At 57.1% G+C, this 26,021-nt stretch overlaps 14 protein-coding genes across 14 annotated transcripts; 7 read left to right on the top strand and 7 right to left on the bottom strand.

Moving 5' to 3' along the window:
• Positions 1 to 385: 385 nt before the first annotated feature.
• Positions 386 to 1,339, top strand: BCV69DRAFT_298828 (putative ubiquitin-conjugating enzyme E2; the record flags this gene model as incomplete). Its single annotated transcript, XM_025494261.1, has 6 exons — positions 386 to 449; positions 549 to 601; positions 685 to 820; positions 912 to 946; positions 1,030 to 1,107; positions 1,184 to 1,339. The coding sequence occupies 6 exons, from the start codon at positions 386 to 388 to the stop codon at positions 1,337 to 1,339; spliced, it is 522 nt and encodes a 173-aa protein (XP_025348197.1).
• A 325-nt stretch (positions 1,340 to 1,664) lies between these two features.
• On the bottom strand, positions 1,665 to 3,298 carry BCV69DRAFT_298827 (hypothetical protein; the record flags this gene model as incomplete). Its single annotated transcript, XM_025494260.1, has 2 exons — positions 1,665 to 3,214; positions 3,292 to 3,298. The coding sequence occupies 2 exons, from the start codon at positions 3,296 to 3,298 to the stop codon at positions 1,665 to 1,667; spliced, it is 1,557 nt and encodes a 518-aa protein (XP_025348196.1).
• Positions 3,299 to 3,529: 231 nt separating this feature from the next.
• BCV69DRAFT_298826 (RNA-binding domain-containing protein) lies at positions 3,530 to 5,104 on the top strand (the record flags this gene model as incomplete). The annotated part of the gene is made up of 6 exons (XM_025494259.1): positions 3,530 to 3,718; positions 3,801 to 3,841; positions 3,928 to 4,008; positions 4,340 to 4,379; positions 4,461 to 4,526; positions 4,601 to 5,104. The coding sequence occupies 6 exons, from the start codon at positions 3,530 to 3,532 to the stop codon at positions 5,102 to 5,104; spliced, it is 921 nt and encodes a 306-aa protein (XP_025348195.1).
• Positions 5,105 to 5,390: 286 nt separating this feature from the next.
• Positions 5,391 to 5,675, bottom strand: BCV69DRAFT_234243 (hypothetical protein; the record flags this gene model as incomplete). The annotated part of the gene is made up of 2 exons (XM_025489879.1): positions 5,391 to 5,519; positions 5,619 to 5,675. Coding segments are annotated over 2 exons (186 nt in total), but the record flags the coding sequence as incomplete, so codon positions are not given.
• A 358-nt stretch (positions 5,676 to 6,033) lies between these two features.
• On the top strand, positions 6,034 to 7,497 carry BCV69DRAFT_182297 (hypothetical protein). The gene has a single exon (XM_025489573.1). The coding sequence runs from the start codon at positions 6,190 to 6,192 to the stop codon at positions 7,204 to 7,206; it is 1,017 nt and encodes a 338-aa protein (XP_025348193.1). The 5' UTR covers positions 6,034 to 6,189; the 3' UTR covers positions 7,207 to 7,497.
• A 2,366-nt stretch (positions 7,498 to 9,863) lies between these two features.
• On the bottom strand, positions 9,864 to 12,998 carry BCV69DRAFT_269754 (hypothetical protein; the record flags this gene model as incomplete). The annotated part of the gene is made up of 3 exons (XM_025490904.1): positions 10,619 to 12,998; positions 10,281 to 10,462; positions 9,864 to 10,192 (listed from the first exon to the last, which is right to left on the bottom strand). Coding segments are annotated over exons 1-3 (2,505 nt in total), but the record flags the coding sequence as incomplete, so codon positions are not given.
• A 285-nt stretch (positions 12,999 to 13,283) lies between these two features.
• Positions 13,284 to 14,111, top strand: BCV69DRAFT_282536 (hypothetical protein). The gene has a single exon (XM_025492397.1). The coding sequence runs from the start codon at positions 13,567 to 13,569 to the stop codon at positions 14,011 to 14,013; it is 447 nt and encodes a 148-aa protein (XP_025348191.1). The 5' UTR covers positions 13,284 to 13,566; the 3' UTR covers positions 14,014 to 14,111.
• A 630-nt stretch (positions 14,112 to 14,741) lies between these two features.
• On the bottom strand, positions 14,742 to 15,600 carry BCV69DRAFT_312300 (hypothetical protein; the record flags this gene model as incomplete). Its single annotated transcript, XM_025494917.1, has 2 exons — positions 14,742 to 14,959; positions 15,060 to 15,600. 2 exons carry the CDS (start codon positions 15,598 to 15,600, stop codon positions 14,742 to 14,744), a joined length of 759 nt encoding a protein of 252 aa, XP_025348190.1.
• Positions 15,601 to 16,690: 1,090 nt separating this feature from the next.
• Positions 16,691 to 17,721, bottom strand: BCV69DRAFT_282535 (ubiquitin). The gene has a single exon (XM_025492396.1). The coding sequence runs from the start codon at positions 17,316 to 17,318 to the stop codon at positions 17,100 to 17,102; it is 219 nt and encodes a 72-aa protein (XP_025348189.1). The 5' UTR covers positions 17,319 to 17,721; the 3' UTR covers positions 16,691 to 17,099.
• Positions 17,722 to 17,902: 181 nt separating this feature from the next.
• On the top strand, positions 17,903 to 19,289 carry BCV69DRAFT_282533 (putative 60s ribosomal protein L21-A). The gene is made up of 2 exons (XM_025492395.1): positions 17,903 to 18,548; positions 18,872 to 19,289. Exons 1-2 carry the CDS (start codon positions 18,384 to 18,386, stop codon positions 19,187 to 19,189), a joined length of 483 nt encoding a protein of 160 aa, XP_025348188.1. The 5' UTR covers positions 17,903 to 18,383; the 3' UTR covers positions 19,190 to 19,289.
• A 308-nt stretch (positions 19,290 to 19,597) lies between these two features.
• Positions 19,598 to 21,280, top strand: BCV69DRAFT_248368 (DUF1692-domain-containing protein; the record flags this gene model as incomplete). The annotated part of the gene is made up of 6 exons (XM_025490289.1): positions 19,598 to 19,871; positions 19,997 to 20,105; positions 20,176 to 20,546; positions 20,625 to 20,945; positions 21,018 to 21,172; positions 21,221 to 21,280. 6 exons carry the CDS (start codon positions 19,598 to 19,600, stop codon positions 21,278 to 21,280), a joined length of 1,290 nt encoding a protein of 429 aa, XP_025348187.1.
• On the bottom strand, positions 21,142 to 22,085 carry BCV69DRAFT_282530 (hypothetical protein). Its single transcript, XM_025492394.1, has 3 exons — positions 22,068 to 22,085; positions 21,896 to 21,982; positions 21,142 to 21,813 (listed from the first exon to the last, which is right to left on the bottom strand). Exons 1-3 carry the CDS (start codon positions 22,068 to 22,070, stop codon positions 21,634 to 21,636), a joined length of 270 nt encoding a protein of 89 aa, XP_025348186.1. The 5' UTR covers positions 22,071 to 22,085; the 3' UTR covers positions 21,142 to 21,633.
• Positions 22,086 to 22,254: 169 nt separating this feature from the next.
• On the top strand, positions 22,255 to 23,690 carry BCV69DRAFT_282528 (SFT2-domain-containing protein). The gene is made up of 3 exons (XM_025492393.1): positions 22,255 to 22,699; positions 22,969 to 23,043; positions 23,121 to 23,690. Exons 1-3 carry the CDS (start codon positions 22,350 to 22,352, stop codon positions 23,314 to 23,316), a joined length of 621 nt encoding a protein of 206 aa, XP_025348185.1. The 5' UTR covers positions 22,255 to 22,349; the 3' UTR covers positions 23,317 to 23,690.
• On the bottom strand, positions 23,121 to 25,982 carry BCV69DRAFT_282527 (hypothetical protein). Its single transcript, XM_025492392.1, has one exon. It carries the CDS (start codon positions 25,808 to 25,810, stop codon positions 23,507 to 23,509), a length of 2,304 nt encoding a protein of 767 aa, XP_025348184.1. The 5' UTR covers positions 25,811 to 25,982; the 3' UTR covers positions 23,121 to 23,506.
• Positions 25,983 to 26,021: the final 39 nt, after the last annotated feature.

Genomic DNA, 26,021 nt, shown 5'->3' with positions numbered 1-26,021 from the left:
GGAAGCCGAGGTGCTTCGGAAAGTGGCGAGGCGCGTGGTGGAGGCGCGGAGTCGAGTCGACACCCGCACTCAGGCCACGGCCAGGGTTCAGTCGCACTCCCCACGCCCAGGCTGCAGCGAGGGCCCTTCCCGTTCCGAGAGACGAGGAGCAGCACCTACCAAGGCATCCTCGCACCTTGGCGCACTCCTCGCATCTGCACTTCCTTCATCGACTCTTCGATCTCTAGACCTCGAGCACTGAGTACCCTAAGCTAGCTCAGCTGTCGATCCTTCCCAATTGCCTGTTCATCGCCATCGTTGCCACTGCAAGCTCGACCTCGGCATAAGCGCCCCTTGCCACACCACTGCACCATTCTACCTGACCAATAGGGGGAGGCGAGAAACCATGACTTCTTCGCCGAGCGGTAATACCCTGTTACTCCAACGGCAGCTGAAGGAGCTGAGAAAGCGTGAGTGGAGCATAGCGTATCCTCAACCCAGGAGCTAGCCGTGTGCAGCTATCAGAGACTGATCGAGGGCTACCCTCATCGCCCATGTCCTTCCCTCAGACCCTGTGGAAGGCTTCAGCGCCGGTCTCAAGGATGAGACCAATCTATACCATGTGAGTTTGTTTTGATCAGGGTGACGCCCCTCGACCTCATCACTGACTCAGCATATACGCTACCTGTATTGGATCCTACGCAGTGGGAAATCATGATCATTGGCCCCGCAGATAGTCTTTACGAAGGAGGCTTCCTACGGGCAGAGCTCGTCTTCCCGCCCGAATACCCACTGCTGCCGCCCACGCTCAAGTTTCTCACCCAGATGTGGCATCCTAATGGTGAGCCGCTCAAGGCTCTACCATGCCAGCTGCTGAACAGTCGCAGAGGATACTGACATTGACTAGTGCATATCCCCTTGTCCCTTATCAGTCTACTCAGACGGCCGGCTCTGTATTTCGATCCTGGTGAGTTACGGCCTCTTCACTGGCGCTCCTGAAGGTTACAATCTCACACCGGGTCTTTCTCTCCCGTCCCTCTCTCCCTTCAGCATGCTCCTGGAACAGACGAGTGGGGCTACGAGGACCCTGGAGAGAGGTGGCTGCCGGTGCACAGTGTAGAGTCAATCGTGAGTCACACCCGACATGCAGTGACGTCGATGGGAATTCGCCCGCTAAAAGATGCATCGCAACTTCATTCCGCAGCTGGTGTCCGTCATTTCCCTCCTATCGGCGGACGTACCGGACCTTAATTCGCCGGCGAATGTAGACGCGGCAAAGCAGGTGCGAGAGGACTTTGCAGGGTACAAGAAGAAGGTTCGCAGACTGGTCAGGCAGAGCGCAGAAGAAGCGTTCGATTGATGAATGGAGACTAGGTGAGGAAGAGAGGCGAAGCCTCGTATGGCGGGACAATGGCTAGAGGAGGGCGGCAGAGCCGACGGGATTTGGAGGGAAGGTGAGATCGTGCCCATCACGGAGGCGAGTGCGGCTCCGGCCTGGAATTCAGTAATTGCTCGCTGTGTTCAGTGCACAATGCACAATCTCAAGCTCCGTACAGAGTATGCTACCGCAGAGATCCACATCATTCTTGTTAAAGTATCAAAACATCTACCCCTTCCTACGTGCAGCCTTGTGCCCGCGCCTAGTGCCATCGTTCCTTGGGCTGCGATGAGGTGCGCATCTATCTCTAGCCTCGACTGCTCAGCGAGCGGATCAGCATGGTAGCAAAGGACTCAAAATGCAGTCTGGAGCGACCGTACGTCCATTGCATCTTTACCTCGACTGGAGGCGAGGATGAGAATGAGGATGATGCAGGTGTCGCACTGACCTCGGTGCGTCTGTGTCGTTGCTGTGAGAGGGAGATCAGCAGACAAAGGACAGGCTCGACGTCTGGCTTGACCTTAGTGATAGCTGTGGCTTCTGCGGACGCTTTTGCTGCTCGACGGGCAGCTCGATTCCAGACATTATAGGCGAGTCCGACAAAGACTGTACGTCCTGACGATGGATCTTCCGGCTCTTGCGGAGACACTTGTGCTGCATCTAGTGAATTGAGAAGCTTGAACAATGCTTCTTCCGCTTGCTGCAGAGACTCAAAACGTCCTGTGGGTAGTGTGCGGAAGATCGATGTGCTGGACACCAGGGTGGACCAGCCGCTTGCAGCCGTGTCACCCATCGATCTGCCTACCCAATCTGGCAGTCTGTGAGGCGAGAGAGACCACGCAATTGCCCATCGGCCCGTCTGACCCTGTTGAAACTTCGTCACAGCGATATTGTCGATCTGCTTTTCCTTGAGGGTCTGCAGCAGCGTCGATACGCTGGAGAGTTTGCCGAGCATGCTCGAGTACCACAGTACTCGCTGACCCAGCACGATACTCTCCTCAATCTGCCGAGTGACGAAGGCTACCTCTCCCCCCGGCGTGATCATCTCGCCATCTGTACCGGTACAGGCGGACTGAGGGGGCAGGAGCTTAGCCGCCGCGGACTCGGCGAGGTCTTCCGAGGAGGAGTAAAAGGGCGGGTTGGACATTGTGCAATGGTAGAGGAGTTCAGAGGACGCCTGAAGGTTCTGATCCTCTGTCGGGATCAATGTATCTTCGGCGGTACGAAGTATAAGTCTGATCCGGCTCTTGAGCTGCAGCGGTCCTTGAGCGGTCCGTCTTTGGGCGCAAGCAAGAGCAGGAGCCTCGCCATTGTTGCAGGGGTCGTCGATCATTGTTTGAGCATTCGCAAGTGACTCAGAATCGATCTCGGTCGCATCGAATGTCCAGTGAGGGCTTAGCGCGCACCCCAAGATAGGGTAGATGGCTGTGGCTCCGGTACCGATGTCGAGCGTTCTGATGGTACTAGCATCAGGGGACTGCACTCGCATTCGCTTCGTCATCCGGGCTCCGGAGTCAGAGGCGACTGACTTGAGGGATCTAGCAGCCTCATCCCCTCCAAATTCCACTACGGGTCTACCATCTGGCCGCTTGCTTTCGCGTAGCACGTCCTGCAGCCATAAGAGGTAGTTGAGCCGATTCGGCACCGGTGGACAGAGGCGATCTGCCGGTTGATTGACCTTGATGCCAAAGTCGTGGAGCAGAATCGCCTCATTGAGTGCCTTGCAGGCTTGGAGGTCCTTGAAATCTATGTAAAACCGTCCATCCTTGCGTGTGCGAACATGTCTGCCGAAATTATCCGGATCGAAGGCCGCTAGGGCTTGGAAGTCTGGAGGGTGGGAGGCATAGGGATTGCGTGCTGTAGATGATGTGAGGGCGCAACAGTCAACAGGTGGACTCAAGGAAGAGACGGAGAGTCAGACGAAGGTGACTCACGATGCATCCCATCTTACACAACTTGTGTCCATAGATCGAAGTAGCTGCTCTTACTTGACCTCTATGCTGGCCTGACAATCAAAGCCGTACGGAAGCAGCAGTGCTCGGCGGAGCGGAGTGAGACGCCTGTCGCCTCCACTGCGCGTTGGGGAGGAGGAAGCTCTGCCATTGATCTGCTCCGCCTCACCACACATTCACTCCTTCCCGTCACCACCACCGCCACGTCTACTATCCAGTCATGTCCTATCCGCCCAGAGACAGCAGAGACGTCAGGGATTACCCTCCCCCTGCAGCCAGGGATGGCAGGGACTACCTCCCTCCTCCTCCACGCGGCGCTGGAGGACCTCCGCCAAGGGACATGGACTACCCTCCCCCGCGGGACCGAGGTTACGGACCTCCTCCTCCCAGAAGGGAGCCTCCCAGGACTGTGAGCTCGAACGGAAGCCTTCCAGCCTCCTCCCGAGCAGGAAGCTGACTATCTCTCTCTTCTATCTCGTGTTCGCTTGCAGACGCTCTTTGTTGCTGGGTTCCCACCCGAGATGAGGGCAGCGTGAGTACAAGTAATCCGCGACACAGTATGGTATGCTGGCGTCCGGGGCTTTGGCTGATCTTCTGCCTCCTGTTCGCCATCCCCAGTGACCTCGCCTATTACTTTGAGCGATTGGGCCCTTTGGTTCGATGCGACATTCCCGCCCTCAGGAGCATGCAGAGCAAGCCGTGAGTAGCCTCTTCTCCGCCAGCACCCGCTATACGATACGACCCAAGGCCGACATATGAAGGGGTCACGAATTCGATCCGAAAGTCGGTGTACTTCGATTAGGAAGGCCACTCATCCCCTGCGATGGAATTCGGCTAAAGATCGAATTTTCCGAATGGGGTAGACGGCGGCTCGGACTTCGGACGCCGTGACGGTATTCGATGTACATCCAGAGACGGTTGTTGAAGCCCAGCCGCACCGATTGACGATCCGCGAAGACAACGACGACGACGACATTCGATTGCTCATTGGCCGATCTCTTCATCAACATGCCACCCATACGCACGACAGTTATGCCTTCATCGAATTTGAAGATCCCAGGGATGCAGCAGTGAGTATTGAAGAGATGGTAGCAACGGTGTACCAAAGGAGACGCTGACGTTTGCCTTCCTGTGATGTTGTGTCCCTTTAGGCAGCTCATCATGAGATGCACGGCGTTCGCTTCGGTGGCAACGCTATCACCATCCAATTCGCAAAGGTGAGATCTGGCGCTGCAGTGAGGCCCTACCGCCCGTGTCTCTTTGCTGACTCCATAGCTGTATCGCCTTGCAGAACGCCCCCTCTTCGAACTGGCGATTCGACGGACCAGGTCGAGATGGCCCGCCTCCTCGCGGAGGACCCCCGCGCCGTCAGCGATCTCCTTCGCCTCGTCGAGGTGCCCCTAGGGATGGAGGCGAAGACCGATACCGTGGTCGGGACGAGAGGGACAGGGACTACCGCCGTGGAGGTGACAGGGGTGGCCCGCCCCGATCAGGCGGACGAGGAGGCTACGACCGTGGAGAGCGCGAACGTCGTCGTGATGAGCCCCAGGGCAAGGATGGCAGGGACGAAGCCGCCGCTCCTGCCGACAGGCGAGACAGTCGAGAGGAACAGACTGCGGGTGACAGGGCCGCCGCTACGGACTCTGCAGTCACCACTGCTGCTGACGACAGGGACGGAGATGCACCAGCGCCAGTAAAGGAGGCAGAGGAGCCGCAGACGGAGAATGCTCTCACACCTCCACCCGCCGTTGTCGAGGCGGAAGGCGAGGGCGAGAGGGACGCAGTCGAGGTCTGAAGAACACGCAAAGACATGGAAAGGGCTGCCATCATTGCAGGATTAGACTACTTTTGACCAGTGTTCTTCGACCTGGACACTGCTTTGTTCCTTGTTCCTTCTCGACGCAATCAAAAGACGTAGCTGTTCTTGGTATATGATGTGCGTATGATTGAATGTTGTCCCGCTTGACTGTGTTCTGAAAGACTGCACCATCACCTCATCCTCCTGCACCTTGCAATGTCCACTACTTCTCCTCCTCCTTCTCCTTTTCCTTCGCTCCTTGTGGGCCTCCCTCTCCTCCTCCTTCTCCGCGCCGAATCTCGGCCATCCTAATCTGATTGCGAGCGCCGAGCACCCGCAAAGTCCGCGCCCGCTCTGCCTCTGTCATGCCTGCCCAATTGTGTATGCGAGAGAGGGTGCCGTCCTTGTTGACCTGGTTCGAGTATTGGTGGATGAAGAGGAAAGTGAGTCAGCGAAGGCGGGTTCGAAGAGGGGGAAGGGTGGGCCGGGGAAGACTGGGGAAGACACTCACCACCATTGGTCCCAGCTCGTCCAAGGCTACCTTGCCTCCGGTGGACACATCGAGCGTTCGAGCTGAGCCTCCTCCTCCCTTCTGCTCTCCCTCCCCCGCTGCCTCAGGTGCAGGCAGGTAAAGCTGCTGCTTCACTCCATTAGGCTCCCCATCCTCTCCTGCCTTGCCCTCTGCTTGGATGTCCGCCGCGGCAGAGGATACTGGTGCTTCGTCCTCGTCTAGAAGGTATCGAGGTGGGAATTGATCTGTAGCGCTCATCTTCGCAAGATGAGAGTATGCTTCGCAGATGACTCCGCTTAGCACCTGAGTCTCTCCAAAGGCTGTGATGCTATCTTGACGCTTTGCCACTACCGATCAGCTCGCACAGAAAGGGACAGAACCTCGGTAGAAAGTCCACAAAAGGCGGGTGGCCCTTGCGGGAGCCTCAACACATCTTCCGATCCGTTCCGCTCTGCTCCGCTCCCAACCTTCGCATTTTGTCCCTGTCCGCTCATTCGCTCGTCGATCCGTACCCAAGCTGCCCTCCGACTATTAACGTTGTCAGCATCTTCAGCCGAAACTTGTTGTTGCAATGGCGTTCCTACTACCCTCTCAGCCAGTCGCTTCCACTTCTCGCATCGTATTGGCGGCTGCACAGTCGCATCTGCCGCGCCACCTCCCGCCGTTGGCTCGCAGCAGCTCTACTGCTACCGCCAGTAGCAGCAGCACCAGCGCCGGCACATCAGCGTCCAGTCCACCTCGGCGAGCCTCCTCAAGACGGCTCTCTGCCCGACCTGGAGCCAATCTTGTCGGTCCGGCAGACCCACTTAGCAACTTGAGACCAGTCGTCTACGGTAGCGCGTTCCAGACCATTCTCGATTCGCATGATCAGACTGGTAACAGCAGCATCGACACTTCCTCCAGCGGCGCTAGCAGCAGCAGCAGTGCGGCTCTCTCACATCCTTATTCCACCTCGGAGTTCAATTCACTTCCCTCCGCCTCTTCTGCCTCCTCAAGTTGGTCTCGCTCACTCCCGCCACGCTCAGAGTATCAGACCTCCTTACTGCGTCGTCTCGAGGCAGCCGAGCTAGCGCACCACCTGCGCAGAGCGAGGGCAGATCGCTTCTCGCAGGATTTTTGGGAAGACAACAATAGACGATATACCAAGGCGCTGGAGGAATATCGGAGGAGTAGAAGTGGTGTTGGAGAGAGAAGTAGTAGCAGCAGCAGCAGCATATCGGCGACTTCCTCTGGCTCTGCGAGCCGGTCTCTTCAAGACGGCACTCAGAGCGGGTCAGCCAGCCACCCCTCTTCTTCCTCCTCCTCCTTCTCATCACAAACTCAAACTCAAACTCCCACTAAGCCTCCAAAAGCCAGCGAGGACCTCCTCTCCCCCTTCTACTCCGCGTGGCTCTCGGCGAATGCAGCCCGTCACCAGGCGTACAACGAGCGACTTTGGAGGATCACCCGCGAGGATCTAGTCCCAGCGGCGCAGTATTCCCTCTTGCGAACTTGGTGTGCAGTCGTGGCGTGGGGAGAGGCGAAATTGGGGAGTGTCATTGGTGCAGGGGCTAGTAGTAGAAGCAGCAGGGACAAGGAGGGGTGGTGAGCAGGAGGGAAGGGGTGACTTTGCGAATTTGCGCCCCCCCATGCGTTACGAAAATCGATCCCTCTCTTACCTTGTTCGACTAAGGGCCCGCCAAACTTCACATGTGCATTAGACAGAATTCACACACGCCAAGCGGTAAGATGGCTGAACTCCTTGGATGTCAGTGAAACAAGCGGAGGGGGAAGACAGTATACAAGAGAGCGAGTTCGAGGGGCGAGACGAAGAGGCTACGACTTGAGGCGACCTCGATCAGTCTGTCATGGAAAGGGGCTTTGCGCAATTGTTGCAGTGTGGATTTAGGGGAGGAGAGATTCGATAAATACTACGAAGCAAGCGAGATTCGCAGTGAGACCAGGCATGGGAGTCCTGCAGGCATGTTCGCATGTGAGCTTGGAACCAACATTAGTACCCTCGATCGTGGCCAGAGTCGTGGTTGCCATTGTAGTTGCTCTGATTGGCTTGACGTTGGTTGGGCGAGCCTGGTAGGAGACCAGGGGCATCGAAAATGCTCTTTGCACCCCCGCCCATCATACCGCCCATGCCGTTGCCAAAGGGACTTAGAGCACTTTGACCACTGCTGCCTATCCCGGTACCCAGGCCGCCGAATCCACTGCCGATGGCACCTGGTCCGCCACTTCCCTGATGATGGTGAAGATGATGGCCAAGACCTTGCGACTGTTGTGGTTGGGAGGACGGTTGCTCAAAGGCGAATCTGGCTCGTTCCCATCCGCCAGAAGGTGGAGCTTGTGAAGGCGGACGGCCTGCTGCCCAGAGATCGGAACCATTGACTGAGTTTGATCCACCAATGGCACCTGGAGTCGTGGCGGCAAGAGACCCTCCGAGACCAAAGCCAGGGCTGGGAGCACCTGGAGCCGAGGCTGTTGGGCTAGCGAAGGACGGAGTACCCCACGGTGAAGCGGCGCCAAAGGCATTCGATGAGCTTCCTCCCGAAGGTCCACTGCTGAAGCCGAACAGCGATGACCCGCCGCCAATGGGAGCTACGGTGCTGCTGGTGCGTCTTGGCATAGGAGCAACCAGCTCGTCGTCTCCACCAAGGGCGGAGCTCCCTAGGATACCTTCTGGCAGCCTGGGGCTTTCCATTCGATACGTGTCCTCTGGATGCTCGCTGGCCAGCCGTGGTCGACCAATTGGACCGATTGGGCCGGGTCGCTGAACGCTGCCGCCTCGCGAGGACTGCAATGGTGAGGAATTGAGACCTGTGAACTCGTCCGACACTGCACGCACGCCATGAGGACTGCTACTCTTTCCGGGCGCAGAAGAGGTGCCAGGACCCGCTGCGTTGTACGGTGATGAGCTGCCTCCCAGGTGAAGAGATCCGAGTCCGTGGGTTGCCCCATGCACATTGATGGGTGAGTGACCTCCATCAGGTGCAGCATGTGCAGGCGAGCGCAAGCTGTTGTTGGAAGGAGGCGAGCGGGTGACATCAAGACCAGAAGGGTAGGTTGGTGCGGCGAAGCTTCTGGCAAAGGCCGGGGCCTGAGCTGGACCCGAGCCTGATGCCGCACTGGTGGCACCCGCTCTCGCAGAAGGCGACATTGGGCCAGCTGCTGATACTGGTTGAGAGGACCTGCCGGAGTTCGGACCTCCAATGGGACCAGGCGCCGCGTTGAAGTTCATGAAACTGGGCTGGCTGCCAGGCGCACGAGGTAGCGAAGATGGAGCACTCGGAGTAGAGTGAGGAGGAGCCGAGATGCCTCCGAAACCTGTGGGCAAAGACGACTGCGCTAGAGGCTGCTGAGATGCCATTGTTCCGGGTTGCGACGAGACCTTGGACGAGGGCCGAGCAGGAAGGCCCTGAGGAGGCGCAGGCAACGAGGATCCTTGCGGAGCTGAAGAAGGCATAGAAGCACCGCTAGCTGCTGGTCGCTGAGGCGCTGAGGAGCTCGGCTGTTGCTGTTGGTGAGGAGCACCGTGAGGTCGAGAGGGAATGACACCACCAGACGACTGAGCTTGAGGCGGAGGTCGGGCGTACATCACTGGAGCAGCAGTAGCTGGAGAAGGTGGCACCGAGGTACCCTGTGGACGACCACTGCGAGGAGCGGCTGCAGACGCAGCGGCTGACGGAGCAGGAGATCTGGTAGAGGAGGAAGCTGCGGAAGCGTTGCGAGGCGTGGTGGGTGAGCTTCGCCCACTTGCCGCTGAGGCAGCCGTAGCAGCCGCTTTCGCGGCATTCTGCTGCTCTTCGCGAGCCTTGGCTTTCGCTTGGTTTGCAGATTTCTCTGCAGCCTCCTTCTCCTTTTGGGCCGCCTCCTGAGCAGCGCGATCTCGCTCCTCTTTGGCTTTTTGTTCCTGTTCTTCCTTCTCCTTGAGCTCTTTCTGTCGCAACACTTCTTCCTCTTTCGCCTTGCGCTCGGCCTCTTTGGCCTCTCGGGCTTCCTTCTCGAGGCGCAGCTTCTCTTCTCGTTCTTTGCGCTTACGCTCCTTCTCTTGCTCCTTGAGGCGCTCCTCTTCAGCTCGCTTGCGCTTCTCCTCTTCCTTCTTCAGGCGCTCGTCCTCTTTCGCTTTCCTCTCGGCTTCACGCTTTGCTCGAAGGTCTTCCTGCTTCTTGGCTTCGGCAGCCCTTTGCTTCTCAACCTTCTCGCGAGCGGCAGCTTCTTCGGCAGCCTTGACCCTCTCGCGCTCGAGGCGCTCTTCTTCCTTCTTCTGCTGAGCTTGCCTGTAAAAAGAAACCAAACAGGTGCAAAACCCCACCATTTTTGTCAGCGGACATACCAGTGCTCCATGCAGCACAATTCGTAACCCACTTTTTCTTATCCTTCTTCTTCTGATTCTCCTTCTGCTTCTTGGCTTCTCGCTCTTTCTCGATAAGATCCTCCTCCTCCAGCTCTCGCAGCAACTGAAGCTGTCTCTCCTGGGCCACCTTCTCCCGGTACGCAGACAGAACTCTCTGCTCGAAGAGGCGCGCCGCGAAGATCTGGAACATGCGACGACCCTCTTCCATCCGCTGTTCATCGGTGAGGTGGTCCTGAGTGATAAAGACACGGGAAGATCAGCATGTGCCTCACAAAGTGCAATTTCGGTCGACCTAGAACAGCTGTCTCCATCGTACTCACGTCTTCATCTTCCTCCTCATCGAGATCATCTTCGTCGCCTTCGCCATCTTCGCTGATGGCATCGAGCTCTGCAGCAGCCTCTTCAGCGCGTTGCATCCTACGATCGGCCAGCTGCTCCATCATCTCCAGGAACTTTTGACCATCGTTCTTGAGCAGATCATCTGCGACTGTCAGGATGCCTCCTAGTTGCAAGCCGGCAGAGCGGGGGGGAGACAAGAGCGAGTGAGGATTGGGGAGTGAGGTGGTGAGAGAGGTGGAGAGAAAGAATGATTGGCCGGTGAGCCAGGTTAGTCAGGATTGAGGAAAGCGGGAACATGTAGTCGTGTGACGCCACATACCTTTGACCGTCAAGGAAGAGCCTAGAGGGAAGACGTCACTGTTGGCGTTACCGATAGCACCGGCAGTGCCCTTGCGGCGAGCGGGTGGCTCTGGCGCAATATCTTCATCCTCTTCGTCGTCTTCATCGTCGTACTCGTCATCGTAGTCATCGTCATCCAACTCATCGTCGTAGCCATCATCGTCTTCCAAAGGAGGAGGCGGGGGCGCTTTCTTCGGCGGAGCAGTGACTCGCGTCTTCTGAGCAGGAGGAGCTGACCTTGTCAAGGCATTGCCTCCGATGACATTGCCTGTACTATCGAGCGCGATGCTGCCTGGGAAGGGTCCTGGTCCGGGAGGGGGCGGGATCGCACCACCAGACTTGACATACTGCTGTTGATGATTCGCATACTGCTGCAATTCCTCGTAATAGGCATTGTAGAGAACCTCGAGCTCTGACTCGATGGCAGAGCGCTTGCGACCGCATACGGCGCAGCTGCAGGTATGCCTCTGCTGATCCTTCATCTTACGCAAGACGGCATCCTTTTCAACCTGCACTAGACTTCTTCGGTCACGCTCTCCGAGGGCAAGCCAGAATTCCTTGATTCTCTCACGCTCCTCAGCTGTGCTCGTAGACCAAATGCGCTGCTGCTGTGCTGGCGGTTGGTTGTTGGCTCCTGGAGCTGTGCCGTGGGAGCCTGTCGCTGACCCGGCCGTACCACGCTTTCCAGACGGTGGATGAGAGTGACCATTGGGCGCAGCTGGTGTCTTCGGTGCAGGATTCGAGGCGAATGTCATTGGCTGCTTTCCAGCCGCCCTTGAGCTTGGCGGCGGTTGTGGTCCCCTTGGCGTTGCATTGGCAGGAGGTGCTGCATGATGATTCATTGCAGGCTGCTGCTGCTGTTGTTGCTGGGTAGCTCGAACTTGAGGCAGAGGCGCCATCTGTGCCGGGAGAGCTGCTTGCTCTGTCGCTGCGTTGCCCTTCTTCTTCTTCTTCTTTTTATTCTTCTTGCCACTGCCGGGAGCCTGCACAGTCTGGCCATCCCCACCAGTGCCTCTGCCTTGCTCTTCCAGCCACCTTCCATCGCGGTCACCATGGATCGAGTCATGCATCACGCCATTTGGTCCGTCTAGATCCTCGTCGCTGTAGTACTCGTCATCGTACTCTCCGACGACCTCTTCTTCCCCATACTCATTGACGAGGACCACAGGTGCTGCAGGGAGGGGCTCTCCCGGTGGCTGTGTGGACGGCATGTTGCCTCCAGTGGAGTAGTGCAGATGGCCGTAAGGGGACTGACCTGCTGCGAGGCCATTGGGGTGAGAGTGAGGATGCGGTAGGGATCCGTCGGAATGGAGCGCCAAGTCGGCAAAGATTGCGGGGTCAAAGGGGAGGGATGGATAAGGCTGCGATCCAGGTGGATATTGCTGCAAGTGACGCTGGGAGGCGTGCGCCGCCTGAGCGAGTTGTTGAGCAACTGCAATCATCGCCTGTGTCGAGGCGTGGCGAGCGTTGGGATCATTGTTACCGCCGCCTGCGCCTGTTGTAGGAAATTGGCCCAGAGGGAGGGCATTCCGAATAAACGTGCGAAGATGTGCCGGAAGCGATGTCCAGTAGGCGTCGTCGTCTGGTATCCCTCCGGGATCTGCCTCGATGCGCCGGTACAGATCGCTAGCAGTAGCGAGAAGGTCTGCCTGAGCCTGAGCAGTGGCAGTGTAGGCTCCCTGCGACAGGTGAACGGGTCCATTGCCGGCTTGGTAGCCCTGGTGGTGCATGTGGTTCTGGTTGGCGGCAGCATTCGGCGAAGGTGGCAGGACGGCATCGTAATCGTCCTCGATTCTCTTGCCCTTGCCCTTCTTCTTCTTCTTCTTTGCGGCGGCGGCAGCAGCTGCTGCTGCGCCGTCCAACGGAGGGGATGAGTCGTATGAACCCATCGGAGAGAGGTTCTGACTCTGGTCTTGGGCCAGCTGCTTGTTCTGGGATGGCGGAGGTGCCCTTACGGGAGCTTTCGACTTGGCCATTGCAAGTCAGAGCGTCGGGCCACTGGCGAGGGGAAAAGATCCTCGTCTGTTTCACGGGACCGCACACACGCTCGCTCTCACGCCAGGGAGAAGTTGTGGAGCTACTGTCGTCGCCTTTCGCTTGAGACGGGATGACGCGGAATTGGATGGTTGTGATGAGAGGATGTGGTATCGGCTGGGCCGAAGATGGGTGGTGGGTTTCTCGTTGGCAGAGGGCGTCTCCGATGTCAATGCGCGCGATACTGGTGTCCAGTACGCTGCAGTGGAGACGTTGTGAATACGAGGTGGTTCGGATACACCTGCCAAGCGTAGTCGAGATGTGATAGGTGCCGAGTGATAGTCGAAAGTGGTGCGTCTGCGGCTGAGGGTGGGGATGGGATACCTTACCAAGGGCGGAGGGGGGGGCGAGTGGGTGGCTCGCCTGGCCTCGGGGAGTGAAGAGATCTCTCACGCGGGTCCGAGACGCCCTGCCTCTGCCTGCCTGCCTGGCCTGACCTCGTTGCCGCTTGCCCGCCTCGCCTGGCCTTGTTCCGCCCCGGGCCCCCGCTCCCCACGGCGTCTCGAGTGGGGCAGCGAGGGGAGAAGTGATCGGGCGAGGCAATTCAGTCCTTCCAGAGCTCAGCCCAACAGGATCAACCCCTGTAGCTTTGTACGCAATCAGCATCACCCCACCTAGCGCATACACACTCCACGTTCAGAGCATCATCGCTTGATTCGACTTTGACCCAAGACAGGAGATCAAACCCATCAAGGCGATCCCACACGTACCAGGACGCACCTACAGCTGCCAAGGGCTGGTAGCAGTATTGCTCGCCCCTTGCAAGATCTGAGACCCTGCCTCCTCGCTATACCTCGAGCGGTCCCCTCCCGGACCGGACTGTAGGAGGCAACCTTTGACTGCCCCGTGTGGAACTGCTGCTATACTACAGCTGAACAGTGACTAAGTCAAGCCATGGCCCCTGAGCCCATTCGGAGGAAGCTCGTCATCGTAGGCGACGGCGCCTGTGGAAAGACGTCGCTACTAAACGTCTTTGCACTTGGTTCGTTCCCAAGCGACTATGAACCCACCATCTTTGAGAACTACGCTGCCGATGTGCGCCTCGATGGCAAGGAGATCAGTCTGCAGTGCTGGGACACTGCAGGACAGGAGGAGTACGAGCGGCTACGGCCCCTGTCGTATTCGCAAGCACACGTCATTCTCATTGCTTTCAGCTTAGATACCCCAGACTCATTGGAGAATGTCACAGTGAAGTGGATCGAAGAGGTCAGGAATATTTGCGGCTCGCAAATACCAGTCATACTTGTCGGCTGCAAGACCGATCTGAGAGAGGATGCCGAGGCCAGGGGTCCCTTGCTACCAGGCGAATACATCAGCAATACGCAGGTCAGTAGGCGATAGTCACAAAGATTCTGTGCTTTACGCGTGGCAGAGCTGACACCAGCATTTCCCATATGCAGGGACGGGAAGTAGCGCAGCAGATAGGAGCTCGAGCGTACTACGAGTGCTCAGCTTTGAGAAACGAAGGAGTCGATGTGAGTCACCTTTCGGTCGAGGCAGCTCTATCGTACGTGAGGCTGACGGGGTTTTGCTGCGCCACGACAGAATGTGTTCGAAGCAGCAACAAGGGCCGCTCTACTAGCCGTGCCCAGGCCCAACAACGGACGTTCGGGCGCTTCTGGAGACAAAAAGCATGCCAGGAGGGAGAAGAATCCTGCTGGAGGGTGTAAATGTGTTATAATGTGAATAGCTATCTGGTTTCTGCCAGCTCATGATGTACGACTCTATCCTTGCCCTCTACGCCTTTCATCTCATAACGACATTGTCACCGCCAAAAATCTGGACTGCACTTAGGCTGCCGCTGAAAGTGAGGAATCAGGCGCGGCATTCACATGTTTCTTCATATCGGGGAGGAAAGCATTGTATTGGACTGTTCGATTTATGGAGCGCTCAGGGAGGTCGTCGACTTTGTGTAAAAGTTCGACGACGCCAGCGATCACAAGGAGGGGGTGACAGGGCAGGAAAGCGACGATAACATAGGTGGCATAAATTTGGGAAGGCTTAGTTGTCGCTTACGACTTTTCGCGGGACGCTGGTCTTGTCGCCAAGCTCGGATGAGGTTGACAAGCTTACTGGTTGGCACTCTGCTGAGCGGCCGCCTTCTCATTTGCAGCGTCGATGAAGGGCTGCATGTTGAAAGACTCGGCAGGAGACTTGATCTTGCATTCCGTGCCTTTGGGAGCGCCGACCAGCTTGGTGGTGGGCTTGCGGCCGTGTCGCATCTCGCCCCTGTTGTCGAGGCTGGTGCAGTGGTCTGGGCTGCCGTCGGGCTGCTTACCGGGGAGACCTGAGGTGAGAAAAGAAGAAAGAAAAAGCAGATGTGGATTTATGATGGCGTGATGTTAGTGTCGGCCCCCTGACGACGGGACTGATGCACCAACACTTACCTTGTTCACAGGCCCAGCAGGGCTCCTGGATGAAAGACCATTGCACGGGGTGAGGGAGGCGGCCGGCCTTGATGACTTTCTCATCGTTGCCAGCGAGGACAGAGTAAGCAGCGAGAGACAGGTAGAGATCTCCACAGTCGAATGTGGTGTCGCTGGCGGCCAACGCTCCACAAGAGTCCACAACTTGAGCAGTGACGCGTTTACCCGTCACTTGGATGGTAGCCTCGATCCACTTGTTGCATCCGTTCTTGTTGGCCGAGTTGACCCAGCCAGGCTTCAGGCAGGCAACCACGTCCTGATCAGTGTACTTGACACCACAGGAACCAGTACCGGGAGCGGTGTAGAAGACGGGGTCAGTGGTGACAAACTTGTTGTTGCGCTTGGTGAAATAGCCGCGGCTGCTGACGCCATTGGGGCCCTGGTAGTTGGGCGCCCAAGCGTGGGCAGTGCCCGTGACCTTACCGGATCCGTCTTTCGAGAGAGGTGTGCCATCGAGAGCATCGCATGGAGGGAAGTTCTTGTCGCGCTCACCCACCACCATAGTGGCGGCGAGGACAACAGTCAGGAGGGTAGCGACGGAGCGGAGCATCTTTACTGAGAGTGGATGGTGAAAGGTGGTTGGTGTCCTGGGTCGTCTGTGTCACTTTGTTTGTGGGGCCTTTTGTACCAGAGCGACGGGTGCTGTCATGAGGCGAATGAGAAGGCGAGCTATGTAATGCGACCCAGCGCCAAGGGCTGGAAATTGGTCATGTTCATGATTTGCCGTGATCAGGTACCGGCGTTGAGGAGCCCGTCCCGTACTTGCGGCGTAGTAGGACAACGGGATCAGGAGCGCAGGTACCACAGGAGCTTACGAGTTGCGCCCTGAATTCGAATAGGAGCTCTCCCTCCGAAGTGGCTATTAGGCAGGGGAGGAGCACAGGGGCAAATGCCTAAGGATCACCCCTGCCCGTCTCTCCTAAGACTTCGCTGAGCCACCACCACTTACTCAGGTACAAAGTGGGTATTGAGGACTCTGCAGACGTGGTGATCCACGCTCAACTAGCACCGCAAGCTCGGGCCAAGGCGACAGGCAGACACCGCCATCACTCGCAGACTCGTCGCCAGTCGTAGCTGCGTCTGCTCCTCATGCGCGTGAGACCGGCTGGTGACTGTCATTAGGGCCACAGCGTCGAGTCAGACTCTCACAAGGGGTCAAACGAATCTCGCCATGGGTCATTGACATCGTTTCAAACGAATGCTCCTAGTTTGATCTCCACTGCTCCAAGGACCACTCAACTGGCGTCGGCGAACTCTGTGACTGCCCGGTCTTGCCTGCTCGTGGCGCATCCAGTGGTCCTGCTCCCAACAGATATCCACATCGATGTGCTGATTCACGCACACGCTCACATCCGAAGCTTCGTGGACGGGAATGTATTCTCAACACGGAGACACTATGTGAAGATGCTGAGAAGGCGGATGAAATGTATACATCGAGTACAAAGGAGCGCGGTCCGAAGGCGAGAAGTGACAGTCGAGCATGCCCCTTCCTTCGCTGCCACCGAGGCAGTAGCGATGAACAGGGCGCAAACGAGCGAGACCTTTACTTCAGCTTCTTCTTGGGTCGCAGCTGGCTCGAGTGACCACATCCCCTCTTTCGGCAGTTGGTGGCACGAGGAGGCAGGCGGGCGTAGCACTTTCGGCAGATCTGCTTGTCACAGTTGTACTTCGAGGCGAGAACCTTGAGCGAGGGCTCAATGATACCACCACGGAGACTGTCAGGGAGGAGTGAGAGGGGAGTCGAGTGTCAGTCATCAGTCTGACGGATGCGCTGGTGCAGCTTGCCTCAATCTGTCGAACAGGTCCCTTGCACATCCTGCTTCTCATGACCTGTCCTTCTCGTCAAGACATCCCATCGTCACGACTTTGAGACGCAGAGAGAGACGTACGCCCATCCTCTTGTCCCGCTTAACCCCTTGCAACCCCATTCACGCCTTCTTTGCCTAAGCCTTCGTCCAGCTCCCTGCCCAAATCTCCTGCTTCAAACTTAGCACATGATGCTCACCGGAGGACGAGGTGGAGAGTCGACTCCTTCTGGATGTTGTAGTCCGAAAGGGTGCGGCCGTCCTCGAGCTGCTTGCCGGCGAAGATCAATCGCTGCTGGTCAGGGGGAATACCCTCCTTGTCCTGGATCTTGGCCTTGACATTGTCGATGGTGTCCGAGGACTCAACCTCGAGGGTGATGGTCTTACCCGTCAGGGTCTTGACGAAGATTTGCATTCTGAAGAGAACGGAGCGAGAAGGCCATGAGAAAGTGGTCAGCATGCGTCGCAGCTGGAACTGAGCTGATCTAGGCAATCCAGCGCCAGAATGTCACAAATTCGACCACGCCAATCGTCGAACATATCCAGATGCCTCCATCTAGACCTTCTGTCCATCCTCAATCCACCGCTTCGATACCAGTGCCTCCCTTTGGCCGTTCCATCTGCACATTCGCTCCTCCTGCTGCCCGCCTAAGCGCACGCAGCCAGGCGCGAACTTGTCTCTTCCAGCAAACGCAGGCCGCAGAAGCGGTCTGCGCAAGACAGTAGCCCATCCATGACGTCTCTGCTATGATGAGGTAGCCTTGTAGCCGATGATACCTACTTTGCTCAATCGGGTGGGGTGATGATGATGAGTGAGGGAGGACAGGCGGGTGAAGGCGTGCGCCTGTAAGATTCTGGCAGGCGGGCGGACGGGCTGCAGCGTCTTTTGCACCGCGCAATGTAGCCGCGGTTCGAGCAGGCACTCCCGCCCGCCCTGCTCTGCCGCCCATGTAGGGAATTTTGGCCTGAGCCCTCCTCTTGACCATCGCCCCACCCCACCCCACACCTCCTCAACACATCGTGAGTATCATGCTTCGTTGCAGACATCATCCTCTTTCGCAGACGATACCCGGAAACACTCGGATGCTTTCTGAAGCCGCGGCGCAGCCGGCCTGAGAGGGATCGAGGACGAATAGGGCCCTTTGAGGGATGCAAATGTGGCTGGAAGGCAACCATTCCGGAGGGTCGAGATCGCTTCCTCTGGACGGCGACCCTTTCAACGTTTCATTCGTCAGAGTCTGTTCTGAAAGGGATCTCGGGACCATCGCAACGCTGCTCTTTACAGCAGCAGCGCCTGCGTCTAAGTTGTGGAGAGTAACGATTGGGGAGGAGCGAAGTCACACCAAGAGGAAAGGGTTCCTCAGATGATGGAGGAGACACGGATGGTCAGAGGGAGACTTGGCCACTAGAAGTAGTCTTGCACTCTCAGCCGATCAAATTTGGCTGACCGCTGCTCATCCCGATCATCCCCACAGCGAAAATGCCTCACTCCTTCGGTCTCAGGGCACGAACCCGTCACCTCTTCGCGAGGAAGTTCCGCCAGCATGGTCCCATCAGGCTGTCGACCTACCTCCGACCCTACCACGTTGGAGACATTGTCGACATCAAGGCCAACGCCGCTGAGCAGAAGGGTATGCCTCACAAGGTTAGTATCGTAGCAGGGATTGTATGCGAGCGAAGGGGAGCCCAAGCTTTGAACGGGCAGAGGATGAAGGGTCTGGAGTTGTCGGGTCAGACAATGCAGGGCAGCGGGGGGCGTACAATGGAGCGGGAGGCTCGCAATGAGGCGACGAGGGACATCCCCACTCGAAGGACGTTCCCCGGACGAAGCGAGCAAGGTAGCTCAGGGAGGGCCGGGAGGCGAAGCATCAGGCGCTTATGGGCATGGGATTCTGAGTGCCAAGCCGCTGCCACCTACATCAGCTGACCTCCTCTCACTCATTCTCCCCATCATTTGACGTTCCATAGTACTACCACGGCCGAACTGGTGTCGTCTACAACGTTGCTCCCCGAGCTGTTGGTGTCATTGTCTACAAGACTGTCGGCAACCGCAAGATGGAGAAGCGTGTCAACCTCCGAGTAGAGCACGTCAAGCACTCTAAGTGCCGTGACGAGTTCCTCGCCCGTGTCAAGGACAACGCTGCTAAGAAGAGGGATGCCAAGGAGAAGGGCGAGAAGGTCCTCCTCAAGCGTCTGCCCGCTCAGCCTCGCGAGGCCCGCACCATCTCGACAAAGAACAACCTGCCCGAGACCCTCGCTCCCATCCCATACGACACATACATCTAATGGTTTGGCTTCGTCGTTGGGTGGTCGCCGTTGTGCGTCCCACCCTCGTGTATTTTCCTACTCGCCTCTCTCATACACACTGACTTTGCATATCCCTGAGTCTGCCACCAAAAGTATTGTGACGTGTGCGTGCTCCTTGTCAGGTTCAGTGAGAAGATCCCTGGATGCAGAGGCAGCGATCGCATCCACTTCGCCCAGCTGAAGGGGAACGGAATGCTCACCATCGCGAGGAGAAGAAATGACGGCCGGAGATTTACCACTGGCTTCCGTTCCGTTCCGTGTGCCTGCGTGTCTTAGGCTGCCCTTCTCCGATGTTGCTCTGTTCCGCCCAGGCCACCTACCGACCTTCCCTGCTCCCCTCCTCTGTGCTACTAAGCGATCAGATACCGCCTCGCCCTCACGATCGCCATGTCAGATGGTCAGTCCCTTCTGGAGAAGCTCGACTCCATCCCACAGGTGCGAGCCTTCGATGCTTTCCCAAAGACGCAGCCGATATACCAGACGAGGTCCTCGCGAGGAGGCCTCTTCACCCTCCTCATTGCCCTTGTCCTGTCATGGCTTACATGGAGCGAGTTCCACACGTATCTCTACGGGCATCCCATCGCTACGTTTGGAGTTGACCATGACCTGGCAGCCGAAATGCAAGTCAATGTGGACATGACTGTCGCGATGAAGTGTCATTGTGAGTCGGCCAGCGGAAGGGCTAAGGGGCTCATCCCTGCAAGCGCCGCGTCGTCTGTCATGAAGTCACAACGCTGCTGGGTCAGCTCACACTACTCTCTTCTCCCCGGTGATGTCCTTTTCCAGATTTGACTGTCGATGTGCGGGATGCATTGGGTGACCGCCTGCACTTCTCAGATACGGACATCACAAAGGATGAGACTCGCTTCGAGCTCGGGCATGCTGGCAGACTAGAGTGAGTAGGCGAAGCTACCACGATGGCGGTCGATTCTGGGCTCTTTCACTTACGTTGACTCTTTCCATAGCTCGATCGCGATGCCTGATCGGCCCATCGGCGATATCATCGATGCCGCTCGTCACTTCCATGCTCCGACCTTCTCACGCAAGCCTAAGCCGAAGCGGAAGGCTAAGGGATACAAAGGCAAGCAGGTTGCATTTGCAGAGACAGCACATATCGTCAAGGGTGGAGATGCTTGCCGAATTTATGGTTCTGTGCTACTCAAGAAAGTCACCGGAAACCTTCACATTTCGACGCTCGGTCATGGATACTGGAGCATGGAGCATACCCCACACGAGTTGATGAATCTCTCCCACGTCTTCCACGAGCTCAGCTTTGGGCCTTACTTCCCTGATATCTCACAACCTTTGGACCACAGCGTTGAACTCAGCTCTGACCGTGAGTAGCAGCCTCAGCGCTGAGTCCGCGTGCAGTGTCTGACCGGCATCGGCGACGCTACGTCTTCTCCCTCCATAGACTTCGCCGTTTTCCAGTACTTCGTCAGTATCGTGCCCACCAACTACATAGACTCAAAAGGAAGGAAGCTGCAAACCAACCAATATAGTGTTACAGACTATACTAGGACTGTTCAGCACGGCCAAGGCGTTCCAGGCATCTTCATCAAATTCGACATCGAGGCTGTCACCTTGACCCTCAAACAACGGACAATATCCTTTGTCACCTTCCTCGTCCGGCTGGCTGGCATCATCGGCGGCGTGTGGGTCTGTGCAGGCTACACGTTGAGAGTCGGAGACAAAGCGGCAAAGGCTGCTCTGAAGGTCATCGAGGGCAGCGATGGTCGTGAGGAGACTGAATATGCCGATGCCTTTACGTCTGCGTATAGTACGACTCCGAGGAAGTCAAGCCGAGCTTCAGACTACGCCAGCATATACAACAGCACGACCAGCGGGGGTATGGAACGGTCTGCTTCGTGGTACGGCAAATCAGCAGGTGGTGCAGACGCCGGAGAGGGATTTGCATCACCGGCGAAAGCTGTCAGTGGAGCATTCGCGGCAGCTCGAGGTGTCGCAGGCCAAGCTTGGGATGCAGGCGTATCCACCTTGGGACCGAAGCATCGCAAGTCAGAGTCGCTGGCCCAAAAGATGATGAGCGAGGAGGGAAGGTCATGGTGAGCACAATGATCGGTCGTATGCAGTGAAAAGACAATGATAGGAGGGCTTGTGAAACAATTGTTTATATCGTCAAGACATAGTTGAGAGGGTTTCCCCCTCAGCCTCTGGCTTCCCAGCCGCACGCAACGCCTCTTCTCGCCTGCTAAATCTAATGACCGCGATGATAGTACGATGACGCCGCCTTCCCTCTGAACACGCCAGTTCTGAGGGGCCATAGAAGCTACTGTCTGTAATGCATCATGTCATAACGTCATTGAAGTAGCGTCGCACCCAGCGGACGCGTAAAGCGGATTGCTGGTATCACTGTAACGTCCTCACCCTCATTCTCCTCTCTAGCTAACGCTGCGCCACATTCATCCTTGCTTGACCCTTTGCGCCTTCTCCCTCTTCTTTTTCTCCTCTGCCATCATCACTTTGCCAACAAAGGCGCCTACGAGACCTAGGCCGAGCACCAGGACTAGTGCGGGCAGACGGACAGCCCATACTCGTGAGGGGAAGAAGGAGTGGAGGGAGGAATCGGTCGCGAGGAAAGGCTGTTGGGCGAGGGGATCGAGTGTGAAGTATGAACGATGAGTCCTGAAATAATGTGGCTGAGGATGGTGAGGTACCACTCACGGTGAGGAAGGCCCATAGCGTGTAGTAGGAGAAGACGAAGGCTGCTACAAAGAGCATCCCCCCGCCCACGATTCGATCTGAAAGTGCCTGTGAAATTCGCATGGATGTCAATCTAGTCGGTCAGTGACAAAGACCCTGCCGCACAATGGCATCAGCGGAGCCGAGTCCTCACCATGACGAGCTGATCAGGTTGAGCGATATCGATGCGGAAGATGGAGGAGCGAGGGACCTCCATCGGAAAGAGGCACACAGGGCTCACCTCCAGCGTCGTGTTGTTCTCACGGCCCCGCGCAGCGCCTGGCCTGTCCGCACGGAGCGGAGGACATGGCCTTCCGGGATGGCTCACTCCACTGACCACTACTAGCACTCGTGCATCCATCCCGACTAGTGCTACTTCCCCTACCCCGCCTGGCATTCCAGAGCCACAGCAACGGACCACAGAGGTGATACCAAGATGGCCGCAAACGCCGAGTCTTCCTTTCGCTCGCAGCTCGCCGGCTTCAGATGGGCCCAGGGAGTCACAGACGACTCGCTACCAGCAGCTTCAGCCGCCCCTGCCGCCGGAACCTCCTCCTACTTCTCCTCTCTCTCCTCCTACGTTCCGCTCCGCTCTAACAATCGGTCCAATGAAGAAGAAGCTTATCTCTCCCTTTCACGGTGGGAGAGGTTCCTGGGTTTCTTGGCCTGTCTGGCGGGCTCTGGCGTGTGCTTCTTGTTCAGTTTCCTGTTCCTGCTGAGCCCAATTCCTCGGCTGAGGAAGTTTGCATTGGCTTTCTCGATGGGGAGCATGCTGTTCATGGTTGGGTGAGTACTGAGTGCATGCGACAGATATCAGTTGCAAAGGCCGCTGGAGATGGGCAATATCGATGGTGATTCAGACCAGGGGGAATGGCGTCAGTGTTAGGTGCTGGCCGCGTATGCCTGAGATCGCTCTACTGCAGCACGAGTGAGGGAGCTGTGTAGACGCTAGAAATGCTTGAGCCATTGCGCCTGCCTTGATCGCCTTACATTGCCGCAACATTGCCCATTGGCTGACATCTGCCCCGCCCGCCCTGCCCCTCACGTACACCCAGATTCTCGATACTCTCCGGTCCTATCGCACATCTCAAACATATGTTCTCAGCTCCTCGACTACCTTTCACAATAGCGTGAGTAGAATGACTTCTCCCTACATAAGACGAAAATGTATACTGAAACACACGCTCCTTCTCCGCACCCCTAATAGCTACTTGTCATCCCTTGCACTGACTCTGTACTTTGCGCTGGGACCGCGGACAACTCTACCGACACTGATTTCGGGGGCAGTTCAGGTCGTAGCGCTCGTGACCTATCTGGCTGCCTATTTCCCCGGTGGTGTGACGACGCTGAGGTATGGTGGCAGTATGGCCGCAAGGGGATTGGGATCGTTACTACCCATTTGAGCCGTGCATGCCTGTACAAGACCCGTCGGCAAAGTCATCATTTCGCACATTGCAATCGTCGTGGCCGCACTGGTGTTTACCATGGCCTGAGAGACATCCTCCATCAGGAACATACCCCATCACCCTCCAAAGATGCCCTCTGCCGTTGCCCAGATCCCGCCGCCGCCCGTTTGATGCCGAGTTAGAAGAGCTACTTCCTCCACCGCTCCAAAGTCTGCTCGACTTTGAGATCTTCCGAGGCAAGAAGTGAGTCTCCGACTTTACCATCCCCAACAATCACAGAATCAGCAAAGTCTACAAGCCAGACGTGAGGCTTGACAGCAGTCCTGAGGTGGTCAAGAGGAGATTGAGATGCCGGTGCCTCCAACGTAAGTCCGGAGTCGCCTTCCGAGTCGATGACACCGCGCTCTCCTAAGCTGCGCGCTAGGGCGAGGAAGGCCTTGTCATCGAGCTGCATCTGCTTTTGAACATCTTCTACCAGGTCGCGCAGCGTCCAGCTCTCTAGCGTCTCCGGGACCGAAGAAGAGGTGAATATGGAGTCAATTGAGGCGATCTTCCTCCACTCGACGAGGATGTTGGAGTTGCTGACGTCGACGTGACAGACTCGGCGAGCATGAAGTTGGGTATAGGCTGTTCGAACAGCGCGTACAAGATCGTCGCCCCATAGATGCCTCCACAGTCGCTCCACGCTCGCAATCGTATGGGCGCTTAGGTCCTGCAACATAAGCTTGTGTGCACTCGACTGAGGGTAGTCCTCTGGAGCGACAAGGCCATACAGACGCGGTATAGTGACGCCCTGAAGATCCTTGCAATGCTCGAAAATGGAAATCTCTTGCGCAGTTCGCTCCCGTATGCCCTGACGATCTTCGTCGCTCGGAGTTGGCTCATCTGGCCCTTCGAATCTAGCCTCCGGCAGAGAGGCGTCCGGGTCTGGCATGGATGGTATCCTCTGCACCTTCAAGATGGTGTGGCAATCGCCAGGGCCCAGACGTGGAAGAAGGCCAAGAGCAGGCCGACCTTTGCGCTCTCCCGATGGAGTGCGTCCGGCGAGATGACTGCGTTGGACCACACACCAATGAAGGGCGGCGAACGTGCCGCCAAAGATGGGACCAGAGCTGCACACGTAATCCGTGATGAGCGGTAGAGGATTGGTAGGGCTGTCGAGGTTGTCTCTGGCGCCTTCGCTGGACGTTGAGGCCATCGCAGAGCTCCTGAATGCCGTTGCGCCCTTTGGGTCCTGGCGAGGCCGTTTTGCAGGCGGCCCGGGATCTTCGCGGTCGTTGTCGTCGGATTCTGTAGCCGCTGGCTTCGCCTCTGCTTCGCCCTCTTGCACGTGCGATGGGCTCTCTTGCAGGCCGTGAACGACCTGCAGAATCCACCCAAGCAGGAAGAACACTGTATTGGGCAAGTGATCAAAGCGGAAGCTCGGAGAGTCTTGACCAGCAAGACCAGCTCTGCTCTGTTCGCTGGCTGCAGTGGAGGCCTGCTCACCGTCAAGGACGTCGCAGTACGATCCTACCGAGGCGAATACTAGCCGTGCTTGACCGGGATCGGTGTTGCTTCTGCGCACCTCGTAAGGCAACATGAGGCGACCCCAATCACCGACCAGCAAACCAGACTGACAGGCCGCCGCCACAGGCTGAGAGCACAATTGAAATAGCAGCTTCAGTGTCTCAGGGCCGGTGAATATCCCTTGTCCTTCTCTTTGTCCAAAGGGATCGTTGCGCGTGCGCACCAATTTACCCGTATCTTGAGCGCTGCAATGAGGTTTGCTCTCAATTGTGGCGACAATCTCGGATCCTAGCGTGACGTAATAGTCAGCATCCGCCAGCTCCGCAGCTTCAACTATGGCACGAGAGGCGGCGAGTCTGAGATCCTTTGCGCGGGGCCTCGAAACAATCAGGATCTTGCTAGATGGCGAGCATGGCAGAGGGGTCTTGAATTCTGACCCAGTCTTCTCTAATTCGGCACCCCTCCAGCGACAGGCCGCTTGGCCAAGCTCAATCAGTACCTCAGTGAGGTGTAGAGTCTTGCGCTCGTACGACCAGTTGAAGGGCACCTCTTCCATTCCTTGATCCACTAAGATGTGGTTTTCGAGCTTGGGTGCAAGCAATTTCCTTTGAGCAAGTAATGCTCGTCCAGGATCGTTCGCTAGGTATGCATCTATAATGTCGAGCAGCTCAGTCAAGAGGCGGGAGGAGTTCGCCGAGATACTCGTTGTGTCCGAGTGCTCTTCTATACCTGATGACGTGATAGCAAGGTCGTTGAAGAGAGCTCTAGCCCCGGCTCGGGAATAGGTGTATGTAGTAAGCGGTTCGTCTTTGGGACGGCTCTTCTCAACGTGAATATAGTACCCAAAAGCTTGGTCATCTCTGCAGTCGCTCATCCGACTTGCCGTAGTTCCAGGATCGCCAGAGAGCCATGTCTCATCGGGAAACAAACGATCATGATTCGAGGCGTGTACGGTGAATGTGCTGCCTGGTCTTGGCGCCATGATGGGCCGTGATCGAGGCGAGGCAAGGTGGATGGCAAGCTGGAAGCTCTCGGTGAGCGTCCTTGTGTGAGCGATTGCATATGTCAGAGTGAGAGACAGAGAGCATCTCTGGCAGTGTGAGTGAGTGAGTGTGTTCTTGCACGTACATGTGTGCGATGTCTTAGAGTGTATAATCAACTGCGTAGGTAGAGGAGCACATTCCCGGCGGTCA

This window comes from Pseudomicrostroma glucosiphilum, assembly GCF_003144135.1.
Source record: "Pseudomicrostroma glucosiphilum strain MCA 4718 unplaced genomic scaffold BCV69scaffold_6, whole genome shotgun sequence".
Taxonomy (NCBI): Eukaryota; Fungi; Basidiomycota; class Exobasidiomycetes; order Microstromatales; family Microstromataceae; genus Microstroma; species Microstroma glucosiphilum.
This window is presented reverse-complemented; position numbering and strand designations above follow the sequence as displayed.

What these genes read in the sequence shown, in the direction of transcription:
- BCV69DRAFT_182297 (XM_025489573.1), top strand. Translation starts at nt 6,190, where the DNA reads ATGGCGTTCCTACTACCCTCTCAGCCAGTCGCTTCCACTTCTCGCATC.
- BCV69DRAFT_282536 (XM_025492397.1), top strand. Translation starts at nt 13,567, where the DNA reads ATGGCCCCTGAGCCCATTCGGAGGAAGCTCGTCATCGTAGGCGACGGC.
- BCV69DRAFT_282535 (XM_025492396.1), bottom strand. Translation starts at nt 17,318, where the DNA reads ATGCAAATCTTCGTCAAGACCCTGACGGGTAAGACCATCACCCTCGAG.
- BCV69DRAFT_282533 (XM_025492395.1), top strand. Translation starts at nt 18,384, where the DNA reads ATGCCTCACTCCTTCGGTCTCAGGGCACGAACCCGTCACCTCTTCGCG. An exon ending in AGAAGGGTATGCCTCACAAG is followed by an intron (nt 18,549 to 18,871) that starts GTTAGTATCGTA and finishes GACGTTCCATAG; the next exon opens with TACTACCACGGCCGAACTGG.
- BCV69DRAFT_282530 (XM_025492394.1), bottom strand. An exon ending in CGCTATGGGCCTTCCTCACC is followed by an intron (nt 21,814 to 21,895) that starts GTGAGTGGTACC and finishes CTCGCCCAACAG; the next exon opens with CCTTTCCTCGCGACCGATTC.
- BCV69DRAFT_282528 (XM_025492393.1), top strand. Translation starts at nt 22,350, where the DNA reads ATGGCCGCAAACGCCGAGTCTTCCTTTCGCTCGCAGCTCGCCGGCTTC. An exon ending in AGCATGCTGTTCATGGTTGG is followed by an intron (nt 22,700 to 22,968) that starts GTGAGTACTGAG and finishes ACGTACACCCAG; the next exon opens with ATTCTCGATACTCTCCGGTC. An exon ending in CGACTACCTTTCACAATAGC is followed by an intron (nt 23,044 to 23,120) that starts GTGAGTAGAATG and finishes CACCCCTAATAG; the next exon opens with CTACTTGTCATCCCTTGCAC.
- BCV69DRAFT_282527 (XM_025492392.1), bottom strand. Translation starts at nt 25,810, where the DNA reads ATGGCGCCAAGACCAGGCAGCACATTCACCGTACACGCCTCGAATCAT.